Below are 18,496 nucleotides of genomic sequence, written 5' to 3'. Positions count from 1 at the left end.
CAGTGCTGCTGTCGCTCTCTCCTATCGCTGATTTTGAAATGAGCTTATGATGATCAATAAAATGCTGGTCATATCTGTTGCTTTTGGTTACGTGAACTAGGCCTACATTAAATCTGCATATAACGCGGGAATAGATCCGATTTAGTTTTGCGAAAACACACAATGTGACTAGGTGTAAATGGAATCGTTTTGATCAGTAAAAACGTATGCAGTGACCAGGTGTAAACAGGCGCTACACCATAAAAAAAGTAAAGTAAACACTTAGTGAGCTAGATACGCAACACAGTATGAAGCCTATAGTCATCATCTCAAAAGACCAAGTGAAAAAAAAACAAAATAATGAACTCCCGCACACTATCAATAGGCCTACTTGCAAATGAGTATCAATTTTATTAGCAACCCACCACATTTTATTTTAATTATGTCCCACCAAAAGACCAAATGCATAAACTGAAGTTACGACCAAAACAGTCGACACTGAGGACAGGAAGACGACAAAAACTCATTTTTGATGTAACTTAATATAGGCTACTGCAAGTACTGCAAAGGGAAAAAGCAAGCAGGGATTTGTTTTGTTTTTAGCACTTTATACTTTATTGAAGTGTTCATTCTTTTTATATATTTTGAAGTAGGTTAAAATAATAATTGCATAATTATTAAACGGGTAACGTTAGTTCACCCAAAATAGAAAATTCTGTAATTTATTAACGTTACTCTCCATCATGTCGTTCCAAACCCGTAAGACTTTCACTCATCTTCGGAACACAAATGAAGAACTTTTTGATGAAATTGAGAGATTTCTTTCCCTCCATTGACAGCCTACACAACTACCACTTTGATGCTTCGAAAAACGTTCATAAAAAGATCATAAAACTAATCCATATGAATTGAGCAGTTTAATCAACTTTTTCAATCAACACTGTGCTCCTATATTTCTTTGTGTGCTCCTAATTTTTTTCATTTAGGAGCACATGTACTCCTTGGGAAAAAAGTTAGCGTAGAGCCCTGCTTTATAAATCCTGCCGTCAGTCTCCTGCGAACTTCCAAAAATATAAAAAAATATTTGAGGTCGATAACAACTACAACAATAAACTGGATTTAGACATAATATATACAGAGTAATAAATGTTAATGTCTTTGGTAATGCAGTGAAAACGAGTAAGAGCACACAGACAGTACATGGACACAACCTGAGCTTGACAGCTTTTCAATATGGTTTACGTACATGATCTTCACACTGTCTTCTGTGTCCTTTTGCCCTCGTTCAGCTATTGTCCAACAATATCATCTTCACTGCACACACTGAGATCCCGTCAAGTTTGCAGACATCTATGCTGATGAAGGTGCCTGGCATCAAGCGCACATGGCCAATAAAATGTAACCTGTTATCTGAACAGTGTACATAATCAATAGGGCGATCTCACGGTTAGGGACCTTGTTTGTCTGAAAGAATGAAAACTATTGTTCACCATTTTAAACCATTCTTGAATCATTTGACTATAAATTATTATAGCCAAATGCACTATTTTATCAGTACAAGGCCACACAAGTGGTCATGGTCACTTACAAGTATGTAGTGATGTGCTGTTACTAGGCCTGAACTGATATTTATGAGAACAACTTCTCTGTTGATCAAATTGTTCATCTATAACTTCCAATTAAAATCATGTTAGACCTTCATGATCAACTACGTCAGCATTTCCATACATTGTTTTATCAGATTTCTTTTTGCTATGCCAAAAACGTAATACATCAGTAAAATAAAATCGATGGTAGATACATCTTGACACTTGTTCAAAGTGTAGATGTTGTAATTGCTGTAATATATAATGCTGCTAACAATAATTTCTCAGTACCATTCATTATAGCTGTAAATTGCTGTCTTATAATTCCCAGGATTTTAAAGTTTGAATTTCACCCAAACAAGAATAAAATCAAAGAAATAAAGTAGGGTTAAAGGGATTTCAGTAGTTTGTGATGAATGCCATGCTGGTTCTAGGCCTACTAGTTAGATGTACTACATAAAAATAAAAATAAATCACTTTCACGAACCTTAGAATGTATTATCCATTCCATAAAGCAGTTAAAATAAAAACAGTTATGCTGATGAGAAACTAGATGTTTCCAAGCCATCTGGAAATTAATAAATGGATGATGTTACATGACTTGCTGATTACTGAAGTCTTGATTAGATTAGATCAGTTCCCATTCACATATGTTAATCGATTCATGCAGATGCATATGTTAAATGGATAGTATTTAATGGTAATGTTACATTAAATGTGAGAATTAATACCAAGTTTCAGTACACATTTTACTGGTAGATTTAAGATACATCCAGACACAAGAAATGATCCAACTGAGTACGAACTTTTCTTCTTTATTTGCCTTTTTTCCTTCCATTTTTTAAATGAAATTCAGTCCTGCGTGTAACGATTCAAATTCAAAATCAAAAGTTGAATTCATGTGAACTCCCCAACATCCTTTCCTCGGCATCCAATCAAGGGCTCCGTCCACCACCAGCCACACCCTCAGTAATTTACAGCCACACCCCTTAAAACTCAGGAATCTGAACAGATGCATCAAAACCTCCAGCGACAAAATATCAATTAAAAAACAAAAAAAACAGGGGAGGGAAAGCAAAGACCCGATCAGGCACAAACTGTGAAACAATGACAAGAACGGCCCTTTCGGCAAGGGAAGAACAACATAAAACAGCCTGGTAATGAGTATGATATTAGCTAGTTACAGCACCTCCTAGAGGTCGTGTTTCAACTTAATACCCTTGGTTTATACATAACAGAAATATAAAGCTTATAGACAATCATCTCCCACCCCCCCAAAAAATAAATTTGTATTCCTGCCCCTTCGAAAATGTGTAGAAGAGTGCATTTATGTGACCATCCAAAAACATGGGCACAACAGTCTTTGAGTATATGATCCGATGTTTGCATGAGAGAGGAGGAACGATGATCCTTAGTATTTCACCCCAGGCACAAACTCCTTGGCTTCAGGGTTTAAGATGCTCTTTCGCTGGGGACAAAGAGAATAATCAATTGCAATATATCTGATAAATTAGTGTTTTATTTTTAATTATTATTTACTGTGGAACGTAAAAGATATTTTTTGTCCATTCAATGAAAGTCAATGGTTTCCAGTGTTGTTTTGGACTCCAATAGAGTGCAACAGTTCCAGACCACTTTTTTCAGCGGCTTGGTATCGGAAATATTTTTCACATTCATTTCTCCCATAGGGATCATTTAAAAAAAAAAGAAAAAAGTCTTTGTTATAAACAGTGAACCAAACCAGCCAGCTACTTGGTGAATCACAAAATTACAAACTTTGACTTGAAGCAACACAAAAGATACAAGACTGTACTTTACGGCTTTAATGAGGGAAGGACTACAATCCAATGAAGCACACACACAAAACTGTTTTCAACATTGATAATAATATGAAATAATCTTAGAGTGATTTCTGAAGGATCATGTGACACTGAAGACTGGAGTAATGGCTTCTGAAAATTCAGCTTTGCCATCACATGAATATATTACATTTTAAAATATATTACAACAGACACCAGTCAATTTAAATTGTAATAATATTTCACAGTATTACTGTTTTTTTTACTGTATTTTTTTTTTTTTTTTTTTTTTTACAAATCAATGCAGCCTTGGTGAGATAAAGAGACTACTTTCAAAAACATTAAAAACCTTAATGTGTCCAAACTTTTGACTGGTACACACACACACAGAGAGATAATTTAATTTATCAAGCCTATAGCAAATTATGCATTTACAAAAATCCAGCACATGGACTCGGAAGACTGACTACATTATCATTTGAAGTGCTTCATGGGAGTGGGCATGAATTGCTGCTTGTGATTCTTTGATTAATGGAGATTTCTTTGCAGAATCATCCGTAATGTATTTATTTTTACCAGGAATTCCACTGTTAAATATAATCATTTAAAAAAATACAATGGCCTTAACAAAACCATTTACCATCATTATAACAACCTTGTGGCTTACAGTAGGTTGGTATATAACTTATTCAAAATCAGTTCATCAAATGAATGGCCTTTTACTTCAGGAACTCCACTGCTGCACTCTATGACTTACATTGTATAAAAAAAGAGTTGAAACAGTCTTCAAAATATCTTTGTGTTTCATAGAACAAGAAATGACGTGAGGGTGAGTAAATGACAATTTTGGGTGTACTAGCCTATACCTATAAGATTATTTGACTATTTTATACACTGAATGTCTGTGAGCTTACCAAGATTTCCTCTGCGTTGCCGTCGCTGACAGAAAGCCCGTTGAGCTGTTGCTGAATCTGTCCGACTGATGGGAGGTCTCTCTCAGGAATGAACCAATCCTGATCCTCCTCATCCAACATCTCTTGGAAACAGCGCTCTAAAAACTCTTGCTCAAGCAATTCCTCCTCTACCTGAGATATAAACAAATTGACAAGGTAAAAGTTCACTTCCAAGCTGATTTAAACAAATATAATAATAATAATAATAATAATAAAAATAATGATAATGATAATGTGTAAAGCCTTACAATTGGCATTTCAAGAGCCACAGAATTCCAAATGCTCCTAAAAATGTAAAACTTTGAATTGAACTGAACTGAACGCTAACACACACCTCAGTCATACTGAAAAACCCAACCTGATCAACTGCTGAGTTTGTGTGTTTTTAACGGGCTGTAAGTGTACAGACCTGCCGATCGTATTCCTCCTCGTTCTCCATCCACATGTACTCTGCAAAAGGGTTGGACTCATTCTCTGCATGCCCATTGGCTACTGGATCCTTTCCCTCACTCCCTGAAACCCCACTGCCCGACATCTTTGCTACGTCAGGCCCGTTCATTTCTGCTGGCTCTGAAAAAGATAAACATACATATTATGGATGCACCAACACCAAAATCATGTCTTATTTTGATAGCAATAACATTATAAATAATATATATAATTTTTTGTTTTGTCAAACAAGATGAGCAGCTATTTTAAATGTATACTACTTTTTTTGTTTCAAGAAAGCAAACTGAAACTGCCACCTGGAATGTAACATTCTGCAAATAAGTTCAAACATCAAAGTAAAATACAAAAATACAGCAAAAATCTGGCATGTACTAAGAGAGCAAACTATTTGAACCGACCACAAAAAGAATACACAGACAAAGTGGACGACACATATATATCATCCAAATACATATTCAGTATTGTTAAATAATACACAAACTACCATTCAAAGGTTTGGGTTCAGTAAGATATTTTTTTTAATTATCTTAAGCTCAACAAGGCTTGAATTCATTTGATCAAAAATACAGTAAAAAAAACCAAAATAAATTATAATTATATATATATATATAATGGCTCAGTATGACTGAGGTGTGTGTTAGCGTTCAGTTCAGTTCAGTTCAAAGTATATATATATATATATATATATATATATATATATATATATATATATATATATATATATATATATATAATTTATTTACTTTATATTTATTTATTACTTTGATACATATACATACAATTTGAAATAACTTTTCTATCTTAAAATATTTTAAAATAAATGTATTTAAAATTATTCTGTGATGTTCAAATTCAAAGCTGAATTTTCAGCAGCCATTACTCCCAGCTTCAGTGTCACATCATTCTACTATGAAATAATTCTAAAATGCTGATTTGGTGCTCAAAAAACATTTCTATTCTATATATTTGTGCTGCTTAATATTTTTTGTGGAAAGCGTGAAACGATTTGTTTCAGTTTTTTTTATCAATAAAAAGTTAAAAAGAACAGCGTTTATTTGAATTTTTTTTGTAGTCTGTACTGTCACTTTTGCTCCTTTTATTCAGTCCTTCCAGGATAAAAAGTATTTTAATTCATCTAAACATTTGAATGGCAAATTTAACAATGAAGAATTAGAGAAATATTTTACAATAATTTGTTAAATTAAAAGTAAGAGTAGGGCAAGTGCAGGGCTGCTGAAAGGAGGCATGAGGCGAGTAGCTGTTTATATAGGCTAGTACAATGCTAAACACTATTGCATAAGGCTTGTCATAATACTTAAACACAACCACACATGGACAGGATCACATTCCATAATGATGCAACATGGCTGAACACTCACCATGTTGGCCTGTTAAGATCATAAACAAAATTATACATCAAAATAACTAAATTAATAAACAGCACACACTAATAATATATGTAATGTAGATTCCCAAATAAATCCTGATAGTTTTTCGATTTGGTTGTGTTTCTTTTTCTGATTTTTTGGCAATAAACTATGCATTCTTGCACGTCTTAAACCCTGAACAATGCTTTAAAAAATCTGCACACCTAAGAAACACCTAAGTAACTCAAAACATATGCACGTTTCTTCTCAGCTGCGGGCGTCAACAGTAATGCCTGCTGTAAACACTAGAGGGAACAATGAACCTGATACATAATAAAATGGCTGAAGAATCTTAACAACACTTTTATATCACACAGCCTTTAAAATGTGTGGGCATGAAGCTAGCTGAACAAACTCTGAGTTTCAGAGTAGGTTTAGTTGACAACCATATCTCAAACCTGGTTTAGATAAGCGGGCTCACATATAAACATCCAACAATCCAACCCTCTCCATTGACTTTGAATTGCTGGAAGTTTCCTCCTTGTCATTTCTGACAGGGTGTACAGCAAACAAGCTAAAAAAAAACAGAACTAAGTTTTTATAAGCTGTCGACTTATAAAAGAAAAAGAAAACGAGCGTTTAAGGACACAAAAGTGGATACAGGCAATTGAGACAGAGCGCAACATGTCATATTACTCTGAGAACTACACTGATGGGGAACGTAATCGGCGACAGGATATGCAAAAAATAAAAAACATTCATTATTTTTAATCATGTCAAAGGATTATTTCACCACACTATGTGAACCTGAGAGGAGGATATATATTGAGAAACTAAATTGTATTGGCCCCTTTTCCTTGCCTTCCTTTTGTTGGAGAAATGATCAAACTGAATGGCCCAACGTGAAATACCCTGAAATCTACAACTCTTTGATTGAATCACCAGGTAACAGCATCATTTCACCTACCTAACAAAGATCAATAGCTTAGATCACTTCATCGTATGTAATAATAGTCAAAGCACATAGCCTCAGCTTTATGAAAGTTAGAGGGAAGCAGGGGTGCAGTAGATTACATTTACATTTAGTCATTTAGCAGACGCTTTTGTCCAAAGCGACTTACAAATTAGGACTAAATTAAGCGAGTCATCGTGAAGAGGCAAAAACAACGCAAGAAGTGCTCAAAATACGAAGTTCAGACATTGTTCAGAGTAGCATAAGCCCGATAAGGGAGGATTAAAGGAAAAGGAAAGATTTTTTTTTTTTTTTTTTAGCATTTAGATTACTAAAATGATGGGACAAGTTAGCTATTAGAAGGCTAATATTAGCTATGTGTGTTAACAAGCTGTTGGTATTTGTCCACTTTGATATTTACTACTAAATATGAACTATTTGATTAAATGTACCCATTCTTCCAGCTGATGCTTCACGTCTTATTGCCTGTATCCACTTTTGTCTCCTTAAAGGCTGGCTTTTATGGTTCAGTAGCTTATAAAAACTTAGTTTTGGGTTTTTTAGCTTGTTTGCTACACCCTGTCACACAACAGCTTTTAGGCATTGTTCTGTCTTTTGTTAGAAGCAAGAAATGTTTAATAAGCTATTAATAAAACTATTAATAAGTAGTAATTAGGAGTTTGAGGCAAAAGTCGTATTTAATAGTTAATTAATAGTGAGAATTTTACCCTAAACTAAAGTGTGACCCATCATCCTGAAAAAGTATCACAGGTTATAAAAATAAATAAAAAATAAGCAGCATAACCGTTTCCAACATTGATAATAAATCAGCATATTAGAATGATTTCTGAAGGATCATGTGACACTGAAGGCTGTAGTAATGGCTGATGAAATATTCAGCTTTGCATAACAGAAATAAATGATATTTTAAAGTATATTAAAATAGAAAACCAATATTTTAAATTGTAAGAATATTTGACAATATTACAGTTTTTTCTGTATTTTGATCAAATGTGCATGTTATGGAGGAATGCACAGTGCATGCAGGGGGTGTGGCCCGTGACTGAGGAATGTGCAGGGTGGAAATTCAACTGAAATTGCATTAAATCTGGAAGATTTTTTGTCAACTACATTTAAGTTCCCTGTTATACTATAGGCTAACCTGCAATTCTGCAAATTCACAGGTTATTCGCATTAATTCCCCGTGGAATGTTTCCAGCCTTGAAAATTCCTGGAATTTTGCAACTCTAGCGCCAACTTCAGTTAAACACGCCTGAACCAGCGAGCGCCATCAAGTTCTTCTAGGCATAGAAACTTCCAGGCAGGTGTTTTGAGGCGAGTTGGACAGTGAGGCAGGAGCAGGATTAGACACCCCTGGTCTAACCTGTTGCAGCACAGCAAGAAAAAGCAGGTAAAAAAAAAAAAAAAAAAGGTTTCACCTGCTTACAAGCATTGACTGAAACCTGAAGCTGAATGCTGCCTCCATAGGCAGTGTATTAATAAAAAAAGGCCATGATTTTTTTTTTTTTACATTTCTTTCTTGACTCATCATTTGATTAAAAAGTGGTTGTGTCTTGCTGAATTAAGCATACATTAAGTCATGTGACTAATAGTGAGGTGTACAGAATGCTGTTTGATTTATTGTGACAATGCCTATATTTAAGAATAGACAGTAGGCAATATGTCGTACTGTGCAGTATTCAGTTCGTAGGAAGGTAGCAGAACCACAGACTAACAGAACATGTGTGGCTGTCTGTCTAATGTGTGTTACGTTGGTGTATGAGAGATCAGAGACTTAAGGCTTAATAATAGCAGTGACATCACTGGAGGAAATAAGCTCATCTGTGAGCGATGACATGAGAGGATGAGCTACTAAGATGAAGGACTGGGGGCTTTAAACACACCTGACAAGTGAAAGCAAACAGAGACACACAACTTAAACAAGCAAACGGAGTACGACTTCACTGATATAAGGGTTCTGACAAAACAATCTGCAATGCCCATGTTATGTTATAATACACTTTTTGGGTTAATCCATCAAAATTTTGCAGCCTCAATCTGTCGCCTCTTCAAGACAGCCACGTCTACTCCATAGATATATATGCGTAGATGCCACATTCGACTGCTCGAGACAAGTCAGCGCACGCCATCTTGCAACGGTCAGCGCGTCAGAATCAATGACGCCGCAACATTGCAAAGCTTCTTCTAGTTGTGAAACCACCGAGATTTAAATTCCCAAAGAAATGGGATAACCTTTTCACATGTAAGAATGTGTTGGTTTGGGTTTTTAACTGTATTAATTCAATATTACATGTTTTTACACACAAGTAAACATGTTTGTACGAACAAACTGTTTCAATGCATTACATACATATTAGGGGTGGGAATAGCCAGAGGCCTCACGATACAATATTATTGCAATTTTAAATATTTTATGATATGCTGAGTACTCCAATAACTTTAACTTTTTTTCTAAAGCAAATATCAGTTTAATTTCCCAAAACTTGGATCAACCCCACAAGTTAATAATAATAATAATAATAATGTCATAATAAAAAATTATAGTTCAATCTAATTGACTTATTTTACCTAGTATGTGTGTGTATTATGTATTTTACGTTTTGTGCCAGTGCCTTGCCTTCATCAAACTCTATTGAAATCAATTGTAAGTGAAGTTTCTCTTGTGGAGTGCTATTTAGGAGGATAATAATAGATATAGATAGATGTACAGCATTCAAAATCAATCCATTATGATGATCTGTGTTAGGATGCTACATTGTGGAAACGAACCATTCCTCCAAAAGCACCTTTACAAACCCCTAGTGAGTGTGTCTAAGCCAGCAGAGACAGCTCACAAAGCAGCAGAATATGGTTGTCAGCCCAGTATTTGAATCCTTAATATGGTTGCATTCACACAGCTTGGTTATTTACTGAACTGAAAACTGCATTCTACAACTGAACTCGCACCTGTACATTTTCAGGACTCACAAATGCATTTTATGCAAACCCTGTGCCGTGTGAGCTAGCTGTCTTTCATGTCATACAGTGCAAGAGAGACACTGCACATGAGCGTGTACAGAGTGTAGCGGGTTTTTATGTGTGATTTTGGAGCCATATGAACCGTTTCATTTAGGCTAAAGGTTTTAGATCAAGTCACTCTCTTCTGGATCTTGCTTCTGTTAGTTTTGTGGTATATATATAAAAAAAGCTGTTGTCTGTTAATGAAGATTTGACAGATGAACTCACACCTCAACTGAACACGAACTGTCAAACATAATAAGACTTTTCATTTTTATGGACATCGCCATCTTTGATCACTGATTTTCTGAGCACTATGATATCATAATGCTCATGCTCCGCCCACGACCACTGACAGACTGTCCTGTATTAGCATATTTCTGCCCTCAGCCATTCAACACCCCCCATGGAAGAGAGGGGTGGGGTGAGCAGTTGCTGGGCAATTCCGCGCAAAACTGTCACATCCATAACGCCAACTAAATACAATGGCATTGTGTTGGCGTTATGGATGTGACAGTTTTGCGTGGAATTGCCCTGCTCATTATCATTTAAAGAGACATGCACCGAAACAGGTCGCTGAGAACAAAGCTGTTTTTGAGGAGGTAAAAAGGGTGTTGTTTTACATAACCATTGAGGAATTTTAAACCAAAGTATATTACAAACTTTACTTGAACACCCTAAAGAATCATACCAACTTGTGGAAAATGGGTATCCGATGACCGACCCCTTTAAATACAGACAGTACTCGAGCAGCTATTGTAAGCTGCTGTGTAAACAGTTTGTTTTGAGACTCACACTTGTAAGTAAATGCAGTTGTCAATCCCAAACACTGACAATGTGAATGTAGCAAAGAAAACAAAACAAAAACTCCCAAATGTATAGGTAGCATCTTCCTCACAGTGCCATATATTCATACACGCGCACACACAGATGTTAATTAGGCCAGCAAATGTAATGCAGACACAGACAGCATTTATAATATTGACAAACTAGACCCCTTTTTCTTAACACTCAGTCAGTTAAGCTGTAAAGCTTATGTTAAAAAAATTGTTTGTACTCTCTTTTGAATCTGTCTGCCCTCATTTTAAAATATAGGACAAGGCCAAATCACAAGCATCGATGTATCATAGTCCATTGTCGTAAACATAAGTTTACAAAACTAGTCTACAACATTCTACTACAGACTGTTTTATGGCTTTTTATGGTCCCAATACAATATACAGCGATATAAGGTCAACAAAATAACTCCTTGGTCAAGTTCAGAGACTATGTTTATCAGCTCACTTGTCAAAGCATCCATTAATCACAGTCACAGATTCAGGATTCCTCTTTCGCCCCTACAAGACAAGCAGCTAAGTCAGGATAACTGGGTCGATTTAAGAAGCTAATAATAGCAGTGGTTATACAAGTTACATTTTCTTCAAACACAAAGTGATGTGTAGCATGTGTGACAGACTGCAGAAAACTTGGAGCTTATGCAACAACACGCCTCTGCATGTGTGTTTATACAGACACCAGTGTCAGAAATCTCTAAACAGCCTGAACAACACACAGATAACCTTTACTTGAACAACCCAAACTAGCAAGCACTCTGATATTTGGCCACAGGCGAATAAACAGACAATAGTAAACAAACTCATTAAATCTTTGGGGGAAAAAAAAAATATATATATAAATGAGTTTAAACACGAACGCGCCGAAACACAACCACACAAACTGATTATCCGTTACACCGTTCCCTGCACGAGCTTTATAAACACTCTCAAAGCCAATTATGTAATCCACTGTTACAGTATTACACCGAGAAAGGCAGAATAACTTATTTAGAGGACAAACAAGCTCTCAACAACACTAATATAGCCTACCCCCCCCCATGGCATTTCTGAATAGGATATGGCTCACAGCAGCAATGGGAGTAAACTAACGTTAGCATAAACTGACGGTCGTGTTGAGAAATGCAGTGACAGCCAAGGTGGGCCTCAACATCCCTTGGAATGACGTGCGAGTTACCCGTTTATCTAGAAGAACTTCGTAACAAATACGAGTTGCAAATAACGCAGTGTTAAACGTGCACAAGTAAAGCTCTCCAAAATGACGTACAATCAAACAATACTCAGTTTGCACGGCCATGTTTGCTGTCGGAACTGCTTTTTAGACATTAAGACAGTGTCCAGTCAATGACAGAGACAGACAGACGCTGTGAAGTCAGGTCGAGACGCGCAAAGACACACACACACCCCAAGAGGAACACAGTGCAAGCTACAGAAAGCTACGAAAACCGTACAAATATCGTACCTGGCATCGCTGACGCTTGTAATGTCCGTCAGATCTCTTGGAAACCTTGAGTTAACACTGTACGGAATGATTAATTCTTAATTTGCAAGGTAGGTGAGCTGAGATGAGATGGCTGACTGCCATTAGAGAAACACAACACATTACGAGCAAGACGGTCATGTGGTTCCTGCTTAAACAAACATGCATCAACCCGCCTCCCTCTGTGTTTGTGTCTCTCTCAAACACAACAACTTGAATAAAAATGCGGTTATTTTATCTGATCGTTTGATAATTTGCCATATTTATACACGAATGTTGAACACAGCGAAAATAAATATTATTATTAAATAAAAAACAAACACCGCTGATTGTTTACGAACTTTATTCTGTAAAACTGCTTTTCAGAAGAATGTGTGAATGAATGTGATAAAATTACGCAAAAACAGTAAGGCATGAGCATGCCAAAGTAATGACAGCATGTAATGGCTTAACATGCCTAAGCCAGAATAAGCGAATCGGTTCTTTCGAGTGGATTATTTCAAATAACTAGTTTTAAAAAGACAGTTCAGTTTTTATTGCACGTCCTTACGTAATTACGTCATAACGTGACTTCTGACAACATTCATTAGGATAAATGTTTTGCACGATTTAATAAAATAATAGGTTGTTTACTAGACCAACTCTTTGTTGATCAAACTGTCATATCAAATCTTAAACAATAACTCTCCAGTTGTCGGCTTAATGTGAATCATGAAATAATCGTTTTGTGAACATAGTGAATTGAAAAGATTTTAATCAAAAGAAGATTAATTTAACTTAACATGCATCCTCCCTGTTTCTCTCAGAAACACAAAAATAAAATACACATGAATCTACTTAGGCCTATATCATTTTATTCAACTGAGCGTTTGATCATTTTCCAGTCTATTTAAAAAAGAGCACGACTATTTTCTGGAATATAGTAACATATTTGATTGTTTAAAAAGAAACGAGTTGGTGCAGGAAAACAATGTTTGTGCATGCAAAAAAAAAAAAAGTGTTAAGTTTTTCAAAAATGTGATATGATCTTAACAAGGAAGATATGGCAGTTCCCTGTCATAGGATAGTCATATTATATGCATTCAAATTCCCATAAAACCGAGTAATATAACACAACAATTCTTTATAATATGGTTCATGCTGCCCCATATTTCTATCTGATGTAATGTTTAATGACTGTCTGCTACTTACTTTAAATTCCTCCGATGGCAACTACATCAAACACACCAGAGGAAATATTTCTGTAGACAGAAAGATAGTCAGGACGCGGGCCAGTCTCTGATCGGATATTGACTAGTGAAAATGAGAGGACACACTGGAAAAGTGCTGACAGAGGAACCGTGTCGCTTTGTCTTCTTGATGTTCTCTATGTGCTGCTGCGTAAATCACCAATGTGCTAGTCACGTGACCACAGCTGATCACACTCACATTTCAGTTGATTGGAGATGTTTTGAATTTTGTTCCATTTTATAGCTATGCATTTTATAAGTAACTTTGTTTGCAAATTGCAGACACGCAGTCGACTTTTTGTAACCATCAACAACGATCAGGATCATCTTTAAGATCATTTTACTGCTTGGCTGATCCAGTGGAATTTATTTAGGCTATCAACTTTCCGTAACGTCACTTCTTTCGTAAAGTGTTCATTTTTCCTGTAATATTTGTTATAATTGTTTATCGTTGTCTGATGTGTTTTTTTAATGTAAAAAATGTAAAAACGCAGAATATTTTCTGTGGGCCTAAGGGTTAAGTTATAGGGTAAGGGATAAGGGATAGTATAGGCTGAAGTCTGTACTGTATACAAATAATTATGTCTATGAAGAGTCCTCATAAAATACAAATATCCAAAGTAAGTGTGTGTGTGTGTGTGTGTGTGTGTGTGTGTGTGTGTGTGTGTGTGTGTGTGTGTGTGTGTGTGTGTGTGTGTGTAAACTGTAGGCAAGGCATACAATATGACCAATATTTCGTAGTTTTCAAGTGTACAAGTTTTTTTGAGATGTCCAGCAGGTGGCGTAATAAAGCCGTTTACAATAATCCCTATCCTTCCGACACAACAGTATAAAGATCCCTTCTGTGAGGGGAAAGCATCTTAAAATTTCCTAAGCTGTTTTGCTCTAAGGTGGTTTAAACATTTCTCACAGTCCTGGTCAAACTAGGCTACTTGACTGATTTTGGGTGGCTGGTCAGCAGGTCTTCCAGCCTGACTTGCTGAAAAGTGCCCTAAATTCTTTTGTGACCAGCAAACCATCTTAGCATTGTTTAAGATGTTGTAGCTTTTTTTCTTCTAACATAAAGCATTAGTTTTAACACACAGGATATTTTGTTCAGATATTTAAAAACGCATAATTCTGGTGGGGTGGGCATATGCCTCAGCTATACTAAGGGTTTGTTTACATTACAAGTACATTACAATTAACTTTACTTGTATACATGCACATGATGTTTTCACAAATTCTCATTTTTCAGTTTACACGGAGACGATAACGGTATCGTATTCAAAAACCTGCACTTTGAAACGCGTTTTCAAAAGTTAGCGTTTTCAGGCCCCCCAAACGCCATTATCATGTGGGCCTAAATAAATGCCCAAAACGCATAAGCGGTTTTCCGTTTTTAGTTCCATTTTTAAACGGTGTTGTGTAAACGCCCCCTAAAATTGCAAGTTTTTGCCTGTTCAGTCTATGGACCTTATGCGCCAGAGAAACGAGGGCGCCGCCATCTTTAGAATATTGTCTCTGAACTTCCGTTTTTGCAGTCGCTCTGTATATATGGCATTGCTGTCCAGGAGTAATTAGCTTTTGAAGTGGATTTACTTAATGTAAAGTTAACTAAAGTTATCATGAGGATTGTAATGTTTAAAACAGATGTCTTAACAAATGTCAGTAGACCGGGAAGATTTTAAAACGAGCCGTTCATTCATAAATACACAATATCGCTGTGAAAATACAGACCGGAAGTCAAAAGACAATGAGCGCAGCGCTGAAAAGGGGTGGGGTTACATAAGGTCTATAGGTGCAACTGGCCTTGGTATGCATAACACAGCATTTTTAGTCGGTTTCACGGATCCGTGTGAACGGGGATCGTTTGACAGCGTTGTCGCCTGTACGCTAAAAACAGCCCCTATGACTCCTCATGAGCAGTCCTTACTGGACTCTGTTACATGCTTAGTACAAGTGCATTTTATGTTTGGTTTGGTTTGGTTTGTATTAGACTTGGTGACAACTTAAACATAATTTGATTATGACACAATTATCTTCAACATCTCCAGTGAGTTTTCACTATTATATCAGTACTGACATTGTTTGACCTGCTTGAATTAAAGTTTATCCCTATGTGTCATTTGTTTCTGCCTATAAGGGAGAAGCTTGAAATGCTCCTCTTGTTGAATCATAAAGCGCTACTCCTCAATGCTGATTTGTTGCAAGAAGACTACACATTGTAGTCAATTAGTGAGGTTTTTATTTTGAACAAAGAGTCCTTACAGTTTCTCATCGCACAAATAAACTTCTTTTGTTGTTGTTGTCTAAAACTCTCACCAGTCCATAAAAGAGTATAGGCCTACACCAGTCCCTGCTTCTCTCAGGGACTTGATCCAATTATACTACTTTCCTGACAGTATCACAGGATCATTATTTATGAAAACCACCCTAACACTGGGTTCCCCAGGTCCTCCAGCTTGTTCTTATATGGGCCAGGGGTGTGTAGATGTTGATGGTGTGGCTGTAGTCCGCTAGTAATTCTAGCATTACAATTGAGTTAAAGTGGGAGTCTCATTGAAAATAGCAATGTGTGTGTCTGTGTGTGTGTGACTGAGGTCAGAGGAGTGGACCCACCTTTTCCTCAAGTACAGACAACAGTCACAGGAAAAGGCAAGGCTGGAAGGCATACATTCATGTGTACTTAGCACTTGCACATGCATGGACTATTTACATGTTGATAATATGACATGTTTGGTGATAAATAAAATCATTTAGATGAGAGGCAGAACTGATAGGGAGCATATCTATCAATTAATTTAAGAGGAGAACAGGTGCAATAAGTTACAAAATTACTATTTGCCATTCTGATTGCTAAAGAGAGGCTGACGCTAATGGGCAGCCCTTCTGAAAGCGGAAGGGTGGTGTGTAAAAGAGGAAGCTTTAGGGTGTGTTCGTGATCAGAGCCAAAGCACTTCCTGGTTCAGTGTGCAGCACGAGTAACTTAGTCGGGGGTTGTTCACTTCCTCTTAACTCACTTGGTTGCTTCCTGTCTGACCAAGAAAGCAATGTGTGGTCTGGAGTGTTTATTCACAGACTGGCCAGAACATGCTGGAGTGAGTCGGCTGATAGTTGTGAATGGATACGCCATGAATAAACAGTCAAATATGGAACAGAGAAGATGTGAGGGTCTCTGTCAGTAAACAAAGGCTAAAAAAGTAGAGGGACTTCCTTTTTTTTGGTAGCCTTTCTAATGACCTTTGTGAGATTCGCCCTGGTGGCTCAGGGAGGTAAATGCCATTAGCAATGTGTTCTAAACTCAAATTAAATATGAGAAAACTGGAAATATACGGATCCATGAAAAGTTTTCTTGTTCAAGAGAAATGGATAGAAGGAAGAGTATTTGTGAGGGCATTTGAACAACCCAGAGACATTTCAACTACCACCTGAGAGCCACAAAAATTGACTAACTTTACTGTTGTCAGCAGACATTGTATATTTTGCTTAAAGTGTTGTATGTTTGAGAAATTACTGTATAAGGAACACATTTCTATTTAATTCATTTCTATTTCAATTTTAGTAATTGAAAATGCTGAAATCAACAACAGAACTATAATAGACTATAGACACATATATATATATATATATATACATATATACACACCCACACACACACTAGGGACTTAACAAGGCGATTAACAAGACACAGATGAGGCACTGAGGGCAAATCAAAAACCATAGTAACTGATGAACTTAGAGTATGTTTACACGACAATGATACGCTTGAAAATGAACTAGGAAACTAGGAGAGACCAAAGAAGAAAAAGAGAGAGACAAGAAGAGCCAAAGAGACTGGGTGACACTAAAGATCTTGGAGACCAAGGCGAAGCTGTGGGGATGAGTGGCCGAGGTGGAGCCAGGGTGTCAGAGAACATCTCTTGAACAGAGGGTGCCAGAGTATAGAGGTGGAGCCAGGGTGCCAGAGAACATCTCTTGAACAGAGGGTGTTAGAGAACAGAGGTGGAGCCAGGATGACAGAGAACATCTCTTGAACAGAGGGTGTTAGAGAACAGAGGTGGAGCCAGGGTGACAGAGAACATCTCTTGAACAGAGGGTGCTAGAGAACAGAGGTGGAGCCAGGGTGACAGAGAACATCTCTTGAACAGAGGGTTCTAGAGAACAGAGGTGGAGCCAGGGTGCCAGAGTATAGAGGTGGAGCCAGGGTGCCAGAGAACAGAGGTGAAGCCAGGGTGCCAGAGTATAGAGGTGGAGCCAGGGTGCCAGAGAACAGAGGTGGAGCCAGGATGACAGAGAACATCTCTTGAACAGAGGGTGCCAGAGAACAGAGCCAGGGTGCCAGAGAACATCTCTTGAACTGAGGGTGCTAGAGAACAGAGGTGAAGCCAGGGTGCCAGAGTATAGAGGTGAAGCCAGGGTGCCAGAGAACAGAGGTGGAGCCAGGGTGCCAGAGAACAGAGGTGGAGCCAGGGTGCCAGAGTATAGAGGTGGAGCCAGGGTGCCAGAGTATAGAGGTGGAGCCAGGGTGCCAGAGTATAGAGGTGGATCCAGGGTGCCAGAAAACAGAGGTGGAGCCAAGGGTGCCAGAAAACAGAGGTGGAGCCAGGGTGCCAGAGAACAGAGGTGGAGCCAGGGTGCCATAGTATAGAGGTGGAGCCAAGGGTGCCAGAAAACAGAGGTGGAGCCAAAGTGCCAGAGAACAGAGGCGGGGCCAGGGTATAGAGGTGGAGCCAGGGTGCCAGAAAACAGAGGTGGAGCTGCTGCAGCTGAGGACTAAGTGGGGTCAGAGGGAAGGAGCCCAACGGAGCTGAAGGCGTGGGGGGCCGAGATGCAGACGAACGCCCAGAAGTCTGTGGTGAAGGCAGAGT

General features: G+C 37.5%; 1 protein-coding gene across 1 annotated transcript; it reads right to left on the bottom strand.

Annotated features, from left to right (window-relative positions):
- Positions 1 to 2,364: 2,364 nt before the first annotated feature.
- On the bottom strand, positions 2,365 to 12,618 carry LOC311079280 (polyadenylate-binding protein-interacting protein 2B-like). The gene is made up of 4 exons (XM_084108538.1): positions 12,400 to 12,618; positions 4,727 to 4,887; positions 4,279 to 4,449; positions 2,365 to 3,033 (listed from the first exon to the last, which is right to left on the bottom strand). The coding sequence occupies exons 1-4, from the start codon at positions 12,404 to 12,406 to the stop codon at positions 2,977 to 2,979; spliced, it is 396 nt and encodes a 131-aa protein (XP_083964664.1). The 5' UTR covers positions 12,407 to 12,618; the 3' UTR covers positions 2,365 to 2,976.
- Between the last annotated feature and the right edge of the window lie 5,878 nt (positions 12,619 to 18,496).

The sequence above is a fragment of the Abramis brama genome (genome assembly GCF_963993115.1).
Source record: "Abramis brama genome assembly, chromosome: 3".
NCBI classification, from domain to species: domain Eukaryota; kingdom Metazoa; phylum Chordata; class Actinopteri; order Cypriniformes; family Leuciscidae; genus Abramis; species Abramis brama.
This window is presented reverse-complemented; position numbering and strand designations above follow the sequence as displayed.